Consider the following 20,997-nt stretch of genomic DNA (forward strand, 5'->3'; position numbering starts at 1 on the left):
GAACAGGAACCGGAGGTTTCCTCGAAGGAGCCAAGGACGGCTAGCAGCGTTAAAGGAGGGAGGCATGAAACACGTTGTGTACTCGAAAAGACGGGGGTAACTCCAGTCGGAAGGAGACAGGGTAAAGGACTTCAATTACCTTGTACGGCCCTATATATCGGGGAGCAAATTTTTTGGACGGGACTTTAAGGCGCACATTTTTATCAGATAGCCACACTAGATCCCCGACCACAAACAAGGGGTTAGCAGAACGTCTTCTATCTGCCTGAGTCTTTTGTATGCTCTGGGTCGCCTCTAGGTTCTTCTGAAACTGGGCCCAGACTGTGCACAGTTCCTGATGAACGACATCTACCTCGGGATTGTTGGAACTACCAGGTGAAACGGAGGAGAACCGCGGATTAAACCCAAAATTACAGAAAAAGGAAAGAGACCCCTGACGAGTTACTGACCCGGTTATTAAGGGAAAATTCGGCGAGGGGAATAAAGGAGACCCAATCATATTGACAGTCAGAGATAAAACACATTAAATATTGTTCTAGAGACTGATTAGTCCTCTCAGTTTGGCCATTAGTTTCAGGATGGAAGGCCGAGGAGAAGGACAGATCAATCTCCAACTTTTTACAGAAGGCTCTCCAAAACAATGAAACAAATTGTACCCCTCTGTCAGAAACAATATTGACAGGAACCCCATGGAGACGCAGGATGTGTTTGACAAACAAGGTAGCTAACGTCTTAGCATTGGGTAGTTTCTTGAGGGGCACAAAGTGGCACATCTTACTGAAGCGGTCTACTACAACCCACACCACCGACTTGCCTTGAGACGGAGGCAAATCGGTGATAAAATCCATGGAGATATGGGTCCAAGGTCTCTGGGGAATGGGCAAAGAACATAGTAAGCCCACTGGTCGGAACCTGGGAGTCTTGGACCTAGCACAAATTTCACAAGCGGCGACGTAGGCCTTAACGTCTTTAAGCAACCCAGGCCACCAATAGTTTCTGGCAATGAGATGCTTGGTACCCAGGATGCCTGGATGGCCAGATAGTGCAGAGTCATGATTTTCCCTAAGTACCCTTAGCCGGAATTGCAGGGGAACAAACAGCTTGTTCTCAGGAAGGTTCCCGGGAGCTGAAACTTGATCAGCCGCAATTTCGGAGACTAAGTCAGAATCAACAAAGGAAATGATTATACCTGGGGGCAAAACACAAGCAGGATCTTCCTCCGAAGGAGGGCTGGCCATGAAGCTACGCGACAGTGCATCAGCCTTAATATTTTTAGACCGAGCCCTATAGGTGACCAAAAAGTTGAATCTAGTAAAAAATAATGCCCATCGAGCTTGTCTCGGGTTTAGCCTCCGGGCAGATTCTAAGAAAACTAGATTCTTGTGGTCGGTAAGGACCGTTACCTGGTGCCTAGCCCCCTCCAGGAAGTGGCGCCACTCTTCAAATGCCCATTTAATGGCTAAGAGTTTGCGGTTGCCAATTTCATAGTTACTCTCAGTGGGCGAGAACTTCCTGGATAAGTAGGCACAGGGACGGAGATGGGTGAGGGACCTGGTACCCTGGGACAAGACAGCACCCACTCCCACCTCGGAGGCATCAACCTCCACGATGAATGGCTCCATTTGGTTAGGCTGAATCAGCACAGGGGCCGAGATAAAGCACTTCTTAAGGACCTCAAATGCCTGGACCGCCTCTGGAGGCCAGTGAAGGAGGTCAGCACCTTTGTGAGTAAGATCCTTAAGAGGCTTAGCGATGACCGAGAAGTTAGCAATAAATCTCCTGTAATAATTAGCAAACCCCAGGAAGCACTGTAACGCCTTCAGGGAGGCAGGTTGGACCCATTCAGCCACAGCCTGAACCTTGGCAAAGTCCATGCGGAATTCATGAGGAGTGAGGATTTGACCCAAAAATGGTATCTCCTGCACCCCAAACACACATTTTTCGGTTTTAGCAAACAGTTTGTTTTCCTGAAGGGCCTGGAGCACCTTCCTGATATGCTCAATGTGGGAGGACCAGTCCCACAAGTATGTCATCAAGGTACACAAGTATCAAGGTACACAAGTCATCAAGGAAAACACAAGCATGTCATCAAGGTACACTACAAGAAATACCCCCAGGTAGTCTCTTAAAATCTCATTTATGAAATTCTGGAAGACCGCGGAAGCATTACACAACCCAAAGGGCATGACGAGGTATTCGAAATGACCTTCGGGCGTGTTAAACGCAGTCTTCCACTCATCCCCATCTTTGATGCGGATAAGGTTATAAGCCCCCCGAAGAATCAAACTTAGAGAACCATTGGGCCCCCTGAACCTGATTGAAGAGATCAGGAATCAAAGGAAGGGGATACTGGTTCCTTACAGTGACCTTATTCAAGTTTCTTTAGTCAATGCATGGCCTAAGACCACCATCCTTCTTCCTTACGAAGAAGAAGCCAGCACCTACCGGAGAAGTAGAGGGGCGAATGTAACCCTTGGCCAGGCATTCCTGGATATACTCTCTCATGGCTTCACCTTCGGGACAAGAGAGATTAAATATCCTACCCTTAGGGAGCTTAGCTCTTGGTACCAAATCGATTGCGCAATCGAATTCTCTATGAGGAGGTAACACTTCGGAGGCCTTTTTAGAAAAAACATCAGCGAAGTCCTGAATAAACTCGGGTAGAGTGTTCACCTCCTCAGGGAGAGAGATAAAATTAACAGAAAAACATGACGTCATGCATTCATTACCCCATGGAGCCAACAAGGAGTTCAAAAACAGGGGTATGCTGTGTAAAATAACCATTAGCAAGAGGAGTGGAGTCGATACCCACTACCGGGACAGGTTTAGGCAAGTCAATCAATGGCATAGCTAGAGACATAGCAAATTCCACAGACATAATATTAGCAGAAGACCCTGAATCCACGAAGGCACTGCCGGTGGCAGACCTACCCTCAAAAGAGACCTGAAAGGGAAGCAAGATCTTATTAGGTTTCATATATACGGGAAATACCTGTGCGCCCAAGCGACCTCCCCGATGGTCACTTAGGCGCGGAAGTTCTTCCGGCTGCTTATTCTTACGCCTAGGACAGTTGTTCACTTGATGCTTGTCATCCCCACAGTAGAAGCAGAGACCATTCTTCCTGCGGAACTCTCTACGTAGTTGGGGAGACACGGAGGCCCCGAGTTGCATAGGTTCATCCAAGTTTTCCGTGGAAGAATGAAGCAACGGAACCTCGGGAGCCATCATGGGGGGGGGGGGGGGTCAGAGGGGAAGGCACAACAACGTTCCAGTCGTCGTTCCCTGAGACGTCGGTCAAGACGTACCGCTACAGCCATAACCTGATCTAGGGAGTCAGAAGAGGGATAGCTAACTAACAGGTCTTTCAGGGCGTTCGACAGACCCAATCTAAACTGGCACCTCAAGGCAGGGTCATTCCACCGAGAAGCTACACACCACTTCCTAAAGTCAGAACAGTACTCCTCAACGGCAAAGGCAGTCTTGTCAGTCTTGTCATATATGAGCCCGAGAGCGGAAAAAAAAGATCAACAGAGGAAAGTTCAGGGGCGTCAGGAGCCAAGGAGAAGGCCCATTCTTGGGGCCCGTCCTGGAGCCGGGACATAATTATACCCACTCGCTGGCTCTCAGAACCTGAGGAGTGGGGCTTTAAACGGAAATAGAGCCTACAACTCTCCCGAAAGGAGAAAAAAGTCTTCCGGTCCCCTGAGAACCGGTCAGGCAACTTGAGGTGGGGTTCAAGAGGTGAAGTGGGGGGCACTACCAGGGTAGCATCATGCTGGTTGCCCTTCTGAGCCAGGGCTTGGACCTGTAGGGAGAGGACCTGCATTTGCTGAGCCAGGGTCTCAAGGGGGTCCATAGTTGTGTCAGGGACCAGGGTAGAAAAGGTATATGGGCCTGTGATTATGTTATGATGGGGTAGGGAGACAGACAGGTGAGCCCTAATCTACCCGCCACTCAGTCCCTGCCTACTTGCAACGGCCCGTCCTAGGTACATGTAAACTGTAAAACTGTTTCTGAATATGGAAATTCCCTTTAACCATTATCAATGAAATACCATGCAGCTTTGGGCATAGGGGCGCAACATCCATGTGGCTGGATGAGAACTTTGCTTTCGGTGGCACTCTTCCCTGACTGCGGAGCACATTCGTATATATAGAGCACATCCTTGTTAAAAGGGAAATGGGGAGCAACATTTGACTTTTCTTCCGGCAGCCGAAAAGCTAGAAGCTTCGCTGCTGCACTTAAATGACCCTGTTCTTTCCAGCTGTATAATGGCTCCTATAAGCCAACAGAGCAGCCAATGGGGAAAAGGATTATTTTGCCACCAGTTTTGTGTCGGTGAAAGTGGCGCAAATGTAATGTACAGTATGCCTTATTCATAGATATGGTGCAAGGACATCCATCAATGTTATACTATATATTGGAAAACACTATCATAAATCTTGAATTGAAGTATAGGATATATTGTATTGCATTAAAAAGGCATCAGTAACAAATAAAGCTATTTAATACATTTTCCAGCAAGTATGAAGAACATGACTGAAAATGTATATATCTACATACATAGAGCAAAAAAAAACAACTAAATTATTTGTTAGATAATAGCTGAATAGATGAATAGATTTCATTATTCCAGTATGATTCCGTCAAAAAAACAACAACTCCTTCATTAACCCCTTCCCTCTTTGGCCACTTTTACCTTCCTGACAGAGCCTCATTTTTCAAATCTGACATGTTTCACTTTATGTGGTAATAACTTCGGAATGCTTTCACCTATCCAAGCGATTCTGAGATTGTTTTCTTGTGACACATTGGACTTTATGTTACTGGCAAAATTTGCTTGATACATTCAGTATTTAATTGTGAAAAACACCAAAATTTTGTGAAAAATTGCAAAAATTTGCATTTTTCGAAATTTAAATGTATCTGCTTGTAAGATAGGCAGTTATACCACACAAAATTGTTGCTAATTAACATCCCCCATATGTCTACTTTTTTTTTTTAAGAAATTCATTTTTAATCCATTTCTTTTATAACACAGAAAGTTTTACCAGAGAAATGCAATTCAATATTTATTGCTCAGAGTCTGCAGTTTTCAGAAATATCCCACATGGGGCCCTAGTGTGGTAATGGACTGAAGCACAGGCCTCAGAAGCAATAGAGCACCCAGTGAGTCTTGGGGCCTCCTTTTTATTAGAAAATATTTTAGGCATCATGTCAGGTTTTAAGGGCTCTTGCGGTGCCAAAACAGTGGAACCCCCCATACGTGACCCCATTTAGGAAACTAGACCCCTCAAGAAAATTATATAGGGGTACAGTGAGCATTTTGACCCCACAGGTTTATTGCAGAAATTATTGGAAGTAGACCGTGAAAATTAAAATCTACATTCTTTCAAAGAAAATGTAGGTTTAGCTAATTTTTTCTAATTTCCACAAGGACTAAAGGAGAAAAAGCACCACCACATTTGTAAAGCAATTTCTCCTAATTAAAACAAAACCCCACATGTAGTCCTAAATGGCTGTTTGGACACACGGCAGGACTTAGAAGGGAAAGAGCGCCATTTGGCTTTTGGAGCTCAAATTTAGCAGGAATGGTTTGATGAGGCCATGTCACATTTGCAAAGCCCCTGAGGGGACAAAACAGTGGAAACCTCCCACAAGTGACCCCATTTTGGAAACTACACCCCTTGAGGAATTCATCTACGGGTGTAGTGAGCATTTTGACACCACAGAAGTTTTATAGATTTTATTAGGATTGAGCAGTAAAAATAAAAAAAATCATTTTTCTTCAATAAGAGGTAGCTTTAGCGCAAAATTTTTCATTTTCTCAATAATTAAAAGAAAAAAAGAACCACAACATTTGTAAAACAATTTCTCCCGAGTACGGGAATACCCAAAACGTGGTCATAAACTGCTGTTTGGGCACACAGTAGGGCTCAGAAGGGAAGGAGCGCCATTTGGCTTTTGGAGTACAGATTTTGCTGGATTCGTTTCTGGTTGCTATGTCGCATTTGCAAAGTGGGACTAAAACAGTGGAAACCTCCTATAAGTGACCCCATTTTGGAAACTACACCCCTCAAGGTATTCACTTAGGGGTGTAATGAGCATTTTAAGCCCGCAGGTGTTTTGCAGAAATTAGTGTGCACTCGATGTTGCAGAGTGAAAATGGGATTTTTTCCATAGATATGCCAATATGTGGTGCCCATCTTGTGCCACCATGAAAAGACCGCTCTTTAATTATTACGCTGTGTTTCCCGGTTTTAGAAACACCCTATATGTGGCCCTAATCTTTTGCCTGGACATTTGACAGGGCTCAGGAGTGAGAGAGTACCATGCTAAATTGAGGCCTAATTTGGCAATTTACACAAAATTGGTTAGCAATCGCAGAGGCTCTGATGTGAAATAATAAAAGAAACTGCTGAGAAGTGACCCCATTTTGGAAACGACACCCCTCAAGGCATTTATTAAGGGGTGTAGTGAGCATTTTCACCCAACAGGTATTTTCCATAAATGATTGCGCTGCGGATGGTGCAAAGTAAAAATTAAAGTTTTTCCCTAGATATGCCATTTCAGTGGGAAATATCTTATGCCCAGCTTATGCCACTGGAGTCACACACCAGAAAAATTGTTAAAAGGGTTCTCCCAGGTAAGGCGATGCCATATATTTGGAAGTAAACAGCTGTTTGGGCACACTGTAGGGCTCAGAAGGGAAGGAGCGCCATTTAGCTTTTGGAGCGTGGATTTTGCTTGGTAGTAGTTTTGTTTGGAGTTTTAATGGTGTTTCAGTTTATAATGTGGGGCACATGTAAGCTGGGCAGAGTACATCAGGGGCACAGTCAGGTGGTATAATAATGGGGTAAACAATAAAATGATCCATAGTTTTGTATTACGCTGTGACACAATCCTTTCTGCACAGGCAAGTGTCGCACTGATAAATGGTGTCCTTACTTATCTCCCATTTGGTCCACACTCCGCACCTTTGCAGTTTGAAGAATTTTGCTGGGAAGTGTTGTCCTGGTATAATACGGGCACCCTCGATTCCAGCAGATATGTTTGGGCCCTACCTGTCCTGGTTTCCTAATTTTGATAATTCGCCTCTTGAAACAGAAGAAATGTTCCCCTCGGGCCGGCACAACTGCATATTTTTCTTTCCTGAATTATTGGAGCCTTAACTTATTTTATTTTTTCATAGACGTAGTGGTATGAGGGCTGTTTTTTTGCAGGACAAGCTGTAGTTATTATTGGTACCATTTTGGGGTACATGCAACTTTTTGATCACTTGTTATCCTTTTTTTTGAGAGACAAGGTAATCAAAAAACAGCAATTTTGTCGTCGTTTTTAAAGTTTTTTTTATACAGCGTTCACCATGCGTTATAAACTACTTGTTACCTTCATTCTGCGGGTCAGTACGGTTGCGGCGATACCTGATTTATAGCACTTTTTTATGTTTCACAACTTTTTGCACAATAAAATTACTTTTATAAAAATAATGTATTTTTTCTGTCGCCAAGTTGTAAGAGCCATAACTTTTTAATTTTTTCGTCGACGGAGCTGTCTGAGGGCTTGTTTTTTATGAGATGAGTAATAGTTTTTATAGGTACCATTTTTGGTTAAATGCGACTTTTTGATCACTTTTTATTTAAATTTTTGTAAGACAAAGTGACCAAAAAAAAAAGCAATTCTGGCATTATTTTTTATATAATAATAAATTACTTGATAAGGGCAATAGGGCGATCGTCTTTTATGTTATTACTTGAAACTTTTATTTTATTTTTTACAACTTTAATTTTTACTTTTTTTTTTACACTTTTCTTTAGTCCCACTAGGGGACTTGAAGGTCCAACTGTTTGATTGATGTTCTAATACATTGCACTACCTATGTAGTGCAATGTATTAGAACTGTCAGTTATTCACTGACAGCAAGCCGATCAGGCTCTGGCTTCGGGCCTAATTGGCTTCCGTAATGGCAGACAGGAGGCCATTGCTAGGTCTCCTGTTGCCATAGTAGCAGTCGCCAACCGTGCTACAAACCACTTTGATGCAGCGATCGCATTGGATCGCTGCATCAAAGGGGTTAATGGCAGGAATCGGAGCTAGCTCCGGTTCCTGCCGCTACAGTGGGATGTCCGCTGTAACATACAGCGAACACCCACTGCTGATGAGCCGGAAGCTGAGCCGGCGCCATCTTGCCGATGGTACCGGAAGCCTTTTAGGCTCCGCCGTCGAGCGGGGCATAGGAGGCTTTCATTGCTGGCAGACCGGGAGGTAAGTATTAGGCCTCCGATCGCCTTTGCAGCCACAGGCAACCTGGCGATCACGTTGCTGGGGTGCCGGTGACTAAAAACTCCTCACATGCTGCGATCTCTATTGAACGCAGCATCTGAGGGGTTAATCGGGCGGATCGGATGCTAGCTCCGGTCCTTGCCGATACCTCAGGGTGCCAGCTGTAACATACAGCTGTCACCCGGCGGTGATGGTGCGGGCTCAGCTCCTGAGCCCGCATTATCACCGCGACGTAATGTTACTGCGCTTTGCGGGAAGCCCTTCCCGATTGCGCTGTATATATACGGCGCATGTCGGGAAGGGGTTAAAAGTATATTAATGGCTATTACTAAGGGTATGTTCACACAGGGCGGGTACGCTGCGTAAAAGTACACAGCATATCTGCCCTGGACCCTGCAGGGAATTCAAGTTGAGAAACCGCACCAAACGGTGGTGCAGTTTTTGGCCCGGAATGTCCGCTGCGGAAAACAGCAAAAAAAAACAAAAAAAAAATACTTACCTGTAGTCATGGCGACGTATCCCTCTAACGTCCTGCAGCCCGGCCTCTTGTGATAACATGCTGCAGCCCATGTGACCGCTGCAGCCTCTGATTGTTTGCAGCAGTCAAATTGGATGAAACGTCATCCCAGGAAGCCGGCCTGGACAGAGAAGTATACAAAACGGGGTAATTTTAACCTTTTTTTATTCCTTAGTTGCAATTTTTGCATCTAAATCGCTGCTTTTCAGCTGCAAAAATTGCAACATATACTATGTGTTGCGAGTTTTACCTCCCCATTGAATTAGATGTGGAAAACTAGCAACAGAAAATCAGCGATTAAAAAATCTGCAGAAAAACCTTACATAGATTGACCTTTTTTTAATCCGCAGCATGTCAAACAATTTTTTTTCTGCAGATTTTACGCAGCGTGTGGATGAGATTTGTTAAAATTTAATTTCCAATTAAATCTGTTGCCGGAAAATCAGTGGTATTTACGCTACGTGGACTTACCCTAATAGTGCATTCAGAGTTTGAATTACGTACGTTTTTTAAATTTTATTTGTGAAGTCTTTTTACTGGAGTTGAATTTAAATAAAGGAACATATTTTTTCGTGACACGGAGTACTATACTATTCTTTTTGTGGATCTTCAGTTTGAATTTTAATGTAAGTCAGGCTTGACTTGTTAGCTAGCCTACAATATTTTTGTATAGAAAATTACTCATTTAAAATATTTTATCATAAACACGGTAGGCTACCAAATGCACTGGAGCCCACAAATGCCCCACCCTGTATAATACTTGCTACACTACATCACACATTTAAACATGAGGTTGCTTAGAAGTTAGTGATAGTACTTCTGTAATCCCTGCTGTGCTGTGACATCACTGTGCACCTTAGCCATTGGCTGTGACATCACTGTGTACCTTCGCCATTAGCCGTGACATCACTGTGTACCTTAGCCATTAGCTGTGACATCACTGTGTACCTTAGCCATTAGCCGTGACATCACTGTGTACCTTAGCCATTAGCTGTGACATCATTGTGTACCTTAGCCATTAGCTGTGACATCACTGTGGTCATTAGCCGTGACATCACTTTGTACCTTGGCCATTAGCCGTGACATCACTGTGGTCATTAGCCATGACATCACTGTGGTCATTAGCCATTAGCCGTGACATCACTGTGGTCATTAGCCGTGACATCACTGTGGTCATTAGCCATTAGCTGTGACATTACTGTGGCCATTAGCTATACCATCACTAGGTTTAACTTCCCTGTTCTGTAAAATCACTGCATATTATTCCTATTCTGTGATATCATTGTGGGCAATTAACCTTTCCTATGAATTTAGTGTTATTTTCCAAGTAATGTGACATGTGTTTGTTTGTAATTCCGGTTTTGAGACGTCACTTTGTGCATTATCACTGTATATGGGAATAACTCATTATTATCTCTGTATAGTGACATCACTGTATTTAATATGCCTGTGCTGATATATCACTGTGTTTATTGTCCAAGTGCAGAAGAGAGTTTCTAGGTGCGAAAAACCCCCTAAATTTGTCTGTGTAAGGGCGGGTTCACACATGGCGGAATTGCACTTAAATTCCGCTGCGGACACTCCGCAGCGTTAATCCGCAGCGGAGCCGTTTCTACATTGACTTTCACTTTAATTTCGCAGTGTTCGTTTACACGATGCGTACAATTCCGCTGCGGAGCATAGGCTGCGGAGCGGAATTTGGTGTCCGCAGCATGCTCTGTCTGTTGCGGAGCAGTGGCGGACTCATGGCGGAATTTCTCCATTGACTTCAATGGAGATTCAAAGTTCCGCAATGAAGTCCGCAGCTGTCATGCACATGTCATGTGTGCTGCGGATGCGTCTTGCTTTTTTTACTTGACATTTCTTCATTCTGGCTGGACCTATGTATTTCTAGGTCTACAGCCAGACTGAGGAGGTCAATGGGGCTCCCGTAATGACGGGAGCGTTGCTAGGAGACGTCTGTAAATAGTCACTGTCCAGGGTGCTGAAAGAGTTAAGCGATCGGCAGTAACTGTTTCTGCACCCGGGACAGTGACTACCGATCTCAATATACATGTATCTGTAAAAAAAAATGAAGTTCGTACTTACCGAGAACTCCCTGTTTCTGTCTCCAGTCCGGCCTCCCAGGATGACGTTTCAGAGTAAGTGACGGCTGCAGCCAATCACAGGCCAAGCACAGGCTGCAGCGGTCACATGGACTGGCGCGTCATCCAGGGAGGTCGGGCTGGATGCCGAAGGAGGGACGCGTCATAAAGACAACGGGCGGTAAGTATGAATTTCTTTTACTTTCACTAGGGAAAGTGCTGTCCCTTCTCTCTATCCTGCACTGATAGGGAGAAGGGAAGCACTTTTCCCGCAGTCCGCAGCAGCTAGTCCGCATCAATTTTCTGCACATTTTGTGCAGATCCGCAGCCGTAATCCGCAACCCGGATTAGGTGCGGCATTGATGCGGACAGTTGCGGAGGAATTCCGCCATGTGTGGTCATGCCCTAAAAGGATAGGAATAAAATAAATAAAGTGTGATCTAGACTACGGCTTCATGTATTAAAATTGTTTAACAGAATATCTGGTATTGGCAACCAATCACAGAACAGTTTACATTTTTCCAGAGCAGTATAAGAAATTAAAGTTTAGCTCTGACTGGTTGCTTTGGGCAACAAGACCAGATTTTCTTAGACCGTTTAGATAAATGATTGTTATTATGTCAATTCAGCCCCATTTTCTGTACCGCCTGCGTCTGTAAATGATCCCTGCTGTTATTTCATGAACAAAGAGTCTAAAATTGCTTAAATCTACTTAAAAAATAAAAATCAATTTACATATTATAATTTATTTAAATTCCTTTAAAATCCCTTGTTCTCTCCTTATGCAGTTAACAGATGAAGTTGGTAATGAATGTTAACATTACCGCACATGTTGCGAAAAAAAACCCTCTTCTAAGCAAACACATGTAATACATTAGGTCATTACTTTCTGCATGAAGAGTTTATATGAATGCTCAATCTTTACCTGGCAGCCAGCCGCAAGACAGTCATGGGACAGATTGACAAGTTGAAGGTTGTAAATAAATAGGCTTTCTTTTCTCTCTTTCGCCATAAGGCGGGCGTTTACAAGTGACCCTTACAGATGTGACCTATGCCACTGCGAAGGTATCATAGCACACACCGCAATATATTATTACAGCATTGCACAAACTTTCCATGGCATTCATAAATAGTCGTTGAAAGCGTCATTAAAATGTGGCGTTTCACTGTTTGGAAGCGGAGGACATAACCCTTGGAGCACCAGAGGAAAGCTTCTAAAGCTCAATATTTAAAAGGTTTATGTTATAAGCTTGAGCTGCCTATAAACACAAGTGTATGAGTTATAGCTCGAGACCGTCTTGCAAGCTTTAAACAAATGGTTCGCAGTTCAGGATTTGTAATAAAAAAAAGTTTTATTTTCCTACAGATGTGTCTATCCATATATATATATATATATATATATATTTATATATATATTGCCCAGCGTGCGCCTAATCCTGCAAAGAGCTCTCAGAAATTGTGCAGAAATACACTTTGTTGTCACTATATTACTTATGGCAGACTTTCTGCAGATGTGTGCCAGTGTGGCCGTGTTTTATAATAATATAATTCCCGGTTGACTGCATGACAGCATTATTACTCTTACTGGCTCTGTTAGAGCAGGCCAATAGCGGTAAGGAATCCGAGTTAGAGGAACGGATATATAAAACCAATATTAGCTTTTTAGAATAATGTCTTTCTTAGGAATTATCTATAAGTCAAGTCTAACATTGAAGGGTATACATATTATTAAAAATATGGAATAAGTAAGGTAGTACGTGACAGAGAAACGTGTGGCTTGAGTATTGTCAAGATCTTTGGCCCTTCAGAAGCCCTCAGCTCCACTTGTCTTGAGCTGAATACTGTACTTGTATTATCTAAGACAGACTGGTTGCTAGGGACATGCGCCCGCACAACCCAATATAAAAGCTGTAGCCGTCAGGCAGTATATCCATATCATTCATTCTATCTCATGTCATTCACCCGTGACAGCAGGGAAGAGGTAGGACAGATTGGCAGTGTTGAAACAATTCTGCTTTTAGCGTATGTGCACACAGGCTGGATTAGCTGCGAATTTTCCGCAATGTATTCCATTACAGAAGATCTGCATCGTATTACAGTAGCAGCAAAGTGGATGAGACTTGAACAAATCTGTTCCACACGCTAAAGAAAAAAATCTGCTAATAAAACGTGCATAAATTCCACTGAGGTGCAGATCTTTAAATTAATTTATGCTGCGGAATCTTTTCACTTTTGTTGCGGTTTTTCCCTATTGAGTTAAATGGGGACGTAAAAGCCGCAAGAAAAAGCAAATGTTTACATTTTTGCAGCGGAAAAGTTGTGAATCCGCCACAAAAAACTTTTTCCATTTATAATAAAGTTGATACAAACTTCTCTGCTCCCGGCTTTTCTCCGTGCTGCTAGCCTCCTGGGATGATGTTTCATCCCATGTGACTGCTGCAGCCAATCACAGGCTGTAGTGGTAACATGGGCTGCAGCGTCATCACAGGAGGCCAGCAAAACGAAGACCATAAGTGAGGTAAGTATTGATTTTTTTTCATGCTCTGCTTTCCGAAGTGGCAATTCAGTGCGAAAATCTGCACCACAATTTGATGCGGTCACAAACATTTTGATGTAATTAGCACCATTTTACACATCTTCCAAACATTACACAACTTCCAAACATAGTAATATGTCTTTTTCCTATGGTACTACTGTTAACTTTGCTCAATTATGTGGCGCCAACAAATTGAATTGTGTAGATCCATATCACCATCCATATCAATGTGCACACATTAACACACATTACTGTCACACTTCAATGCCAGTTAAGAGCCTGATCACATCTGCGTTGGAAGCTCCGTTAGAGGCCTCCGTCACAGATCCGGCAGAGATTACCGGAAACAATAGCGCAGCATGCTGCGCTATTGTTTACAGTAAAACCACGGACACCCCAAAGGAAAGCAGACGGAACCTATTAAAGTTAATGGGTCCTGTCAGGTGCCGGTGGTGTCCGTAGTGCAACAGAACCGTTGTTTACGGGATTCCTTTGTTCTGCTCCTATGAGGGAGCAGAAGAATGGATTGGCCCGACACAGATGTGAACAGGGTCTAAGGTAAGAACGTGGTTGTGAATGGTGATTTGGATCCATACAAATAAAGCTTCCCTCTCATGGATGCTGTAATATCTAGCAGACAGAGTATTTATTTGTATAGGGGATGGGGTTAGTTTATGACACCAGTCCATGTAGTAAATGTCTCAACTGCAGCAGCAATACTGCTATATGTGAAGGGAAAGAAGTCCATTGTATAATAAAAAACATTTCTGGTACTGTTTATGGCCCCTTGAATGTATTGGTAATATGCGAAATCGTGCAGAAAAGAAAACGAAGTACAAGGATCCTATGTTCAGTTTGCTTGAATTAACCCCCCTTAGTGTCTCTGGTGGGTTCAGTGACACTACTTAAGTCATTTATTTTCTTTCTCTCTCTCTTTCGCTCTATTAGAAGGGGAGAGTGGAGAAAAACCAAATTCTTTCACAGTCATCTATCAAACCCTGCCAAGAGACCCTCATTTATTTTTACAACCACATGCAGTTTTAGCGCCAGTGGCTGCATGTAGATTTATTTTTTGGAGAATATCCCCCCCCCCCCCCGCACACGCTATCTTGTATACTTTGCACCTTTTCATAAAGTAGATTTGCTGCTTTCTAGGGGAATATTATTTATGGCATAGCAGCTGTCAGTCTTCGTAAGCTCAAGCTAAACCTGCTGCACTTTCTCCATTCTTGTAGCTGAGATCTGTGAAATGATGCAATTTACATAACTGCCATTTGTTGCGCTCAATAGTAGGGGGCTGAATGAACATAATCTAACCATTACTGAGAGATCTGGGTAAACTGTTCCTTCCGGTAATTCTATGGCTGAGGCATATCAAATTAAAGAGGCTCTGTCACCAGATTATAAGTGCCCCATCTCCTACATAATCTGATTGGCGCTGTAATGTAGCTAACAATAGTGGTTTTTATTTTGAAAAACGATCATTTTTGAGCAACTTATGAGCTAGTTTAGATTTATGCTAATGAGTTTCTCAATGGACAACTGGGCGTGTTTTTACTTTTTACCAACTGGGTGTTGTACAGAGGAGTGTATGACGCTGACCAATCAGTGACTAATCAGTGTCCTACACTTCTCATTGTTCCAGCCCAGCATGATCCACAGCACAGTGTGATTGTGCAGTGAAAGAAGTAAACACGCCCAGTTGCCAAAAACACAATACATGCCCAGTTGGAAATAAGAGAAAACACGCCCAGTTGTCCATTAGAAAGGCTCATTTGCATAAATATAAAATTGCTCATAACTTGGCCAAAAATGATAGTTTAAAAAACAAAACAAAACGTTACTGTTATCTACATTGCAGCGCCGATCACATGCAATAGGAGATAGGGATTTGATAATCTGGTGACAGAGCCTCTTTAAGCTGGTAATACACTTCGGCATAGTCTAAAGTAGCCTATAGAGCAGGGGTCTCAAACTCGGCCGGGTAAGTGGGCCGCATATAGAAAAAATGGGAAGTTGACGGGCCGCATTACTTTCAAATTTGATACAATACAAAATTATTGTTCATCAATTAGTTATTTGAACTACTATAACACTATATTACTAGAATAATAATACTACATTACTATAATAATAGCGCTAGGTTTAAAATTTGAGATATTTCTCCACGTGCTTATTTCAACAATCCAGCTTTCCAGTTTAAGTGTCGCCAAATGCAGTCCGGCGGCTCAGTTAGCACACATGTCAAGATTGGGCAGTCCCTTTTTAGATAGTGCCGCAGTGCCCTCTGTGGATGCTGCCGCAGTGCCCTCTGTGGATGCTGCCGCAGTGCTCTCTGTGGATAATGCAACACACCCCTAGATAAGGCCACAGTGCACTCTGTAGATAAGGCCACAGTGCCCTCTGTAGATAAGGCCACAGTGCCCTCTGTAGATAAGGCCACAGTGCCCTCTGTAGATAAGGCCACAGTGCCCTCTGTAGATAAGGCCACCGTGCCCTCTGTAGATAATGCAACACACCCCTAGATAATGCCAGTGTCCTCTTCAGATACTGTCACACACCCACTTGTAGATAACGCCACAGTGCCCTCTGTAGAGGCTGCCACAGTGCCCTCTGTAGAGGCTGCCAAAGTGTCCTCTGTAGAGGCTGCCCCAGTGCCCTCTGTAGAGGCTTGCCCAGAGCTGGAGTCCCAGGCAGAGCACTAGTAGGCTGTTCCTGGGACTCCAGCTGTGCTCCTGAAATCACTGGGACTCCTGCTATGGGGAAGCCCCTGACATCATTGTCGATGTATGGACAGCGATGTCAGAGGCTTCCCCAGAGTCCCGGAGCAGAGCCGATAATAGCGCTCTGCCCGGGACTCCGCTCTGGGGAAGACCCTGACACACTGTCCATATATGGGCAGATATGTCAGGGAATTCCGCAGCGTCCCGAAGCAGAGCCTATACTAGCGCTCTGCCCGGGACTCCGCTATGGGGAAGACCCTGACACACTGTCCACATATGGGCAGCGATGTCAGGGAATTTCACAGAGTCCCGGAGCAGAGCCTGTACTAGCGCTCTGCCCGGGACTCCGGCTCTGGGGAAGCCCCAGACATCGCTGTTCATATGTGGACAGCGATGTCAGGGAATTCCACAGAGTCCAGGAGCAGAGCCGACACCAGCGCTCTGCTCCGCTCTGGGCAAGAACCTGACACACTGTCCATATACGGGCAGCGATGTCAGGGAATTCCACAGAGTCCCGGAGCAGAGCCGACACCAGCGCTCTGCTCGGAACTCCTGCTCTGGGGAAGCACAAGACATTGCTGTTCATATGTGGACAGCGATATCAGGGAATTCCATAGAGTCCAGGAGCAGAGCCGACACCAGCACTCTGCTCCGCTCTGGGCAAGACCCTGACACACTGTCCATATATGGGCAGCGATGTCAGGGAATTCCACAGAGTCCCGGAGCAGAGCCGACACCAGCGCTCTGCTCGGGACTCCGGCTCTGGGGAAGCCCCAGACATCGCTGTTCATATGTGGACAGCGATGTCAGGGAATTCCACAGAGTCCCGGAGCAGAGCCGACACCAGCGCTCTGCTCGGGACTCCGGCTCTGGGGAAGCCCCAGACATCGCTGTTCATATGTGGATAGCGATGTCAGGGAATTCCAGAGTCTCGGAGCAGAGCCGATACTAGCGGCTCTGTGTCCCGCGGGCCGCAGATGACAGCCCCAGGGGCCGCATGCGGCCCGCGGGCCGCGTGCTTGAGACCCCTGCTATAGAGGATGCAGATGTAGCAGTGGCAACTCAGCCCATACTCCTAGAGAGCTCAATGCAAAATGTACAGCAGCACTAGATAAACTTCACGTGGAGCCATAACTCTATAGGCCCTTTTACACGTGACAATTATCAGGCAAACGATCGTTCATAGAACACTCGATGCCGATAATTGCCCTGTGTAAACAGGGCAGCGATCAGCAGATGAACGAGCAAACACTCGATCATCTGCTGATCGTATCGTTTTAAAAAAGTTCAATATTACCATTGTTGGCAGCACATCGTGCTGCCGACATGATAATAATGTATGGGGACGAGCGATTGAGTAACGAGCACTCATCCCCATACTAGCTCCTTGTGAAAGGAGCAAACGAGCGCCGATCAACGAGCTGTCTTATTGATCGGCGCTCCTTTACACGGCTTAGGACGGGCCGTGTAATGGGACCTTTAAGGCCCTTTTACATCTGCCGATAAGCGTTTGCTCGTTCATTTGCTGATCGTTCCCCTGTTTACATGGGGCAATTATCGGCCCGATAATTGTCCAGTGTAAAACCCCCTTACTTCATGATAATTGCATAGTGATGTCATCATGCTATATGGAGCTCTAATCTTACTATACAAATGAAGACTTGAATTGTATGTTGTATATGACATGCAACGACTTGAAGGATATGTCATCTTTGCAAATAATGTTATATTGCTCCAATGCATTTAAAAAAAAACAACAACAAAAATAAGCAACTTTGCAAATAGTCATCACTAAAAATCTCCTACCATTTTGTGTCTAAAGCTCCTATGCAGAACTATGTGTAATTATACTTAAAGAGGCTCTGTCACCACACTATAAGTGCCCTATCTTGTACATGATGTGATCGGCGCTGTAATGTAGATTACTGCAGTGTTTTTTATTTAGAAAAACGATCATTTTTGACGAAGTTATGGACGATTTTAGCTTTATGCTAATGAGTTTCTTAATGAACAACTGCGTGTGTTTTACTTTTTGACCAAGTTGGCGTTGTGGAGAGAAGTGTATGACGCTGACCAATCAGTGACCAATCAGCGTCATACACTTCTCTCCATTCATTTACACAGTAGATAGCGTTCTTATTACATCACTATGTGCAGCCACATAAACACACAGTAACGTTACTGCAGTGTCCTGACAATGAATATACATTACCTCCAGCCAGGACGTGATGTCTATTCACAATCCTGTCACTTCTGTAGCGTTTCTGTGAGATTTACAGCAAGGCAAACTTAATCTCGCGAGATTACGATATAACCTGTCATTTAAAACGAGATTACGTTTGCCTTGCTGTAAATCTCATAGAAACGTTACCGAAGTGTCAGGATTCTTAATACACATCACGTCCTGGCTGGAGGTAATGTCTATTCTGAAGCCAGTTTCAGTCAGCTGGCCTCAACTTAAAATGGGGTTGCCTTGGTAAGAGAACCCCTTTCACTGAAGCACCCCATGTCCAAGGTTATATAAACAATAACTTGGTAAATATAGAACTGCACATCTGCAATAAAAAATAATAAGAATTTAGGGTTATGTTCCATAATATGTAGATTAATATCCCAGTGCCTATGGATGGTCCAGTGACACCCATTATCAGCACTATAATGTCAGTAATTCGTTTTTACTTGCATAGTATCATATATATATTTGGCAAGGACATGGTGTCCGAGGGACAGTTAGCTCCACCCACAGCCCGACCTGCAAGAAGCCTGTGAGGAAGGAGATGTGAGTGCTCAGTCTGTCTGTTGTTTGTGCCTCTTTTGTCTGTGTGTCTCTGTGTTTATGTGTGTATAAGTTCCAGTATGTGTGTATTTGTATGTCTAAGTTACTATATATGTATCTGTATGTGTATATATTTCTGTGTGTGCATCTACTACAAATAACTTTACTCAGAGTTATCACTGTGTGTTATCTGTGGTGTTATCTGTGGTGTTAGGCCCTATTCACACGTCATGGCCGCATTAGGAACAATAGATTCCAAATGGGGCTATTCACACGGCCGATTTTTTGACGGCCCGGTAAACCGGGTCGTCAAAAAATGGTACGTGCCCTATTTTTGGCCGTTCTCCCGGCCGCACGACTCCCATAAAAGTCTATGGGGCTGTGTAAAGCACGTCTGTCACTCGGATGTGATCCAAGTGACGGCCGTGCATTCTGCTGCTCGCTCGCCCTCTTCTCCTCCTCACATGTGAGGAGGAGGAGGAGGGTATTTTGTTGCTCCCTGTAGGAGCTGAATCCCTAATCCCCGGTTACAGCTTCAGCCAAAGCTGTGGCCGGGGATTCCGCTCCAGGAGAATTCCCTGACTTCAGCGTCCATGTATGGACAGTGACGTCAGGGACTTCTGAAGCCGAATCCTCATTGAATTCAGGGACTTCTCCTGGAGCGGTCTCCTACAGGAAGGCAGGGGGTGGTGCCATCTGTGGGGGGAGGGTGCCATCTATGGGGGCTATGTACAAGGGTGCTGTGTAGCACTACCTACAGGGGGGATGTGTGGCATTACCTACAGGGGGCTGTGTGGCACAGCCTACAGGGGGGCTGTGTAGCACTACCTACAGGGGGGGGTCTGTGTGGCACTACCTATGGGGGGGCTGTGGCAGTATCTACAGAGCGCAGTGTGTGGCATTATCTACAAAGGGCAGTGTGTGGCATTATCTACAGTGGGCAGTGTGTGGCATTATCTACAGAGGGCAGTGTGTGGCATTATCTACAGAGGGCAGGGTGTGGCATTATATACAGAGGGAAGTGTGTGGCAGAAAAAGTACAAATTAAATTCATCCATTTTTAAAATGGACATGGAAGAAAATGGATGCATAACGGGTCAAAATCGTCTGTTAAAAATGGAAACATGGCCCGGAAACGGAAACGGAACGGATGAAAAAAATGCAGAGAAATACGGACCAAAACGGACGTTTTTATCGGCCGACACTCGGACCCTTTCGTGTGAATAGAGCCTTACATAGGACTGCAGATAACATCTATATTATCTGTACTCAGAGAGTTATCACTGTGTAATCTGTGGTGTTACATAGGACTGCAGGTAACATCTACTACATTATACCTTTACCCTGGGTGAATAATCTATTATTCAGCAAACGCTTCCGCATTTTTCTTAGGTTTCAAATTTTGGTAACTAGGTTTTAAAATACACATATTTTTTTATAATATTTTTTACAAATACTTATCATCATTCGTTTTGCTAGCAAACCTGTGTAACAGGTTTTCTATACTAGTATTTCTATAATCTGGGTAGGTTTTTGATATTGGGAAGAAAATATTCTTTAGCAAATATGAACCTATTGATAGGACTCGGACACATTTACATACACAATAAAAAATGATTTGAATTTTCAATACATCATTGAGGGGTGACACAACACATCATACCTGATTGTCTCATGCTAGAGCCATTTAATTTTGCATCTTTGATAACCAGGTGCTTGATCCATAGCGTCGGTGCTGTGATGTCTACAAATGAATAAGCACAAATAATAAATGAGCTTTTTCTTCTTGCAATAATATAACTAAAGACATATAGCAATGTAGAAAAGTCTCTCAGCTTTGGGAGGCTTTTCGGTCTTGATCATCATGTTTTGTGCATTCTTTCTGGTGAACAATGTTGGGTTCTGTGTGTTTTCTTTAGTCCTAAGTGCTACAGTGTTTGCATGCTAAATAGCAGTTACTCCTAGGCCCAGTTCACACTGAGTTTTTTTATGCTGATTTTGACACGGAAACCGCCGTACATTGATTTCAATGGGAGGGGAGGCGCTCAAGGTAAAAATAAGCAGCATGCTCTTTCTT

The 20,997-nt window shown here is 44.1% G+C and overlaps 1 protein-coding gene across 4 annotated transcripts in view; it reads right to left on the bottom strand.

The window, feature by feature from the left end:
- The window catches only part of SMOC1 (SPARC related modular calcium binding 1), a 188,688-nt gene that overhangs the window by 24,446 nt on the left and 143,245 nt on the right, over window positions 1-20,997 (bottom strand). For all 4 annotated transcript variants that reach the window (XM_075843400.1, XM_075843399.1, XM_075843398.1 and 1 more), the window contains exon 7: window positions 20,584-20,664. In XM_075843400.1, coding sequence (XP_075699515.1) covers window positions 20,584-20,664 — 81 coding nt within the window. The remainder of the gene's footprint in view (window positions 1-20,583; window positions 20,665-20,997) is intronic.

Source organism: Rhinoderma darwinii, chromosome 12 (assembly GCF_050947455.1).
Source record: "Rhinoderma darwinii isolate aRhiDar2 chromosome 12, aRhiDar2.hap1, whole genome shotgun sequence".
Classification (NCBI taxonomy): domain Eukaryota; kingdom Metazoa; phylum Chordata; class Amphibia; order Anura; family Rhinodermatidae; genus Rhinoderma; species Rhinoderma darwinii.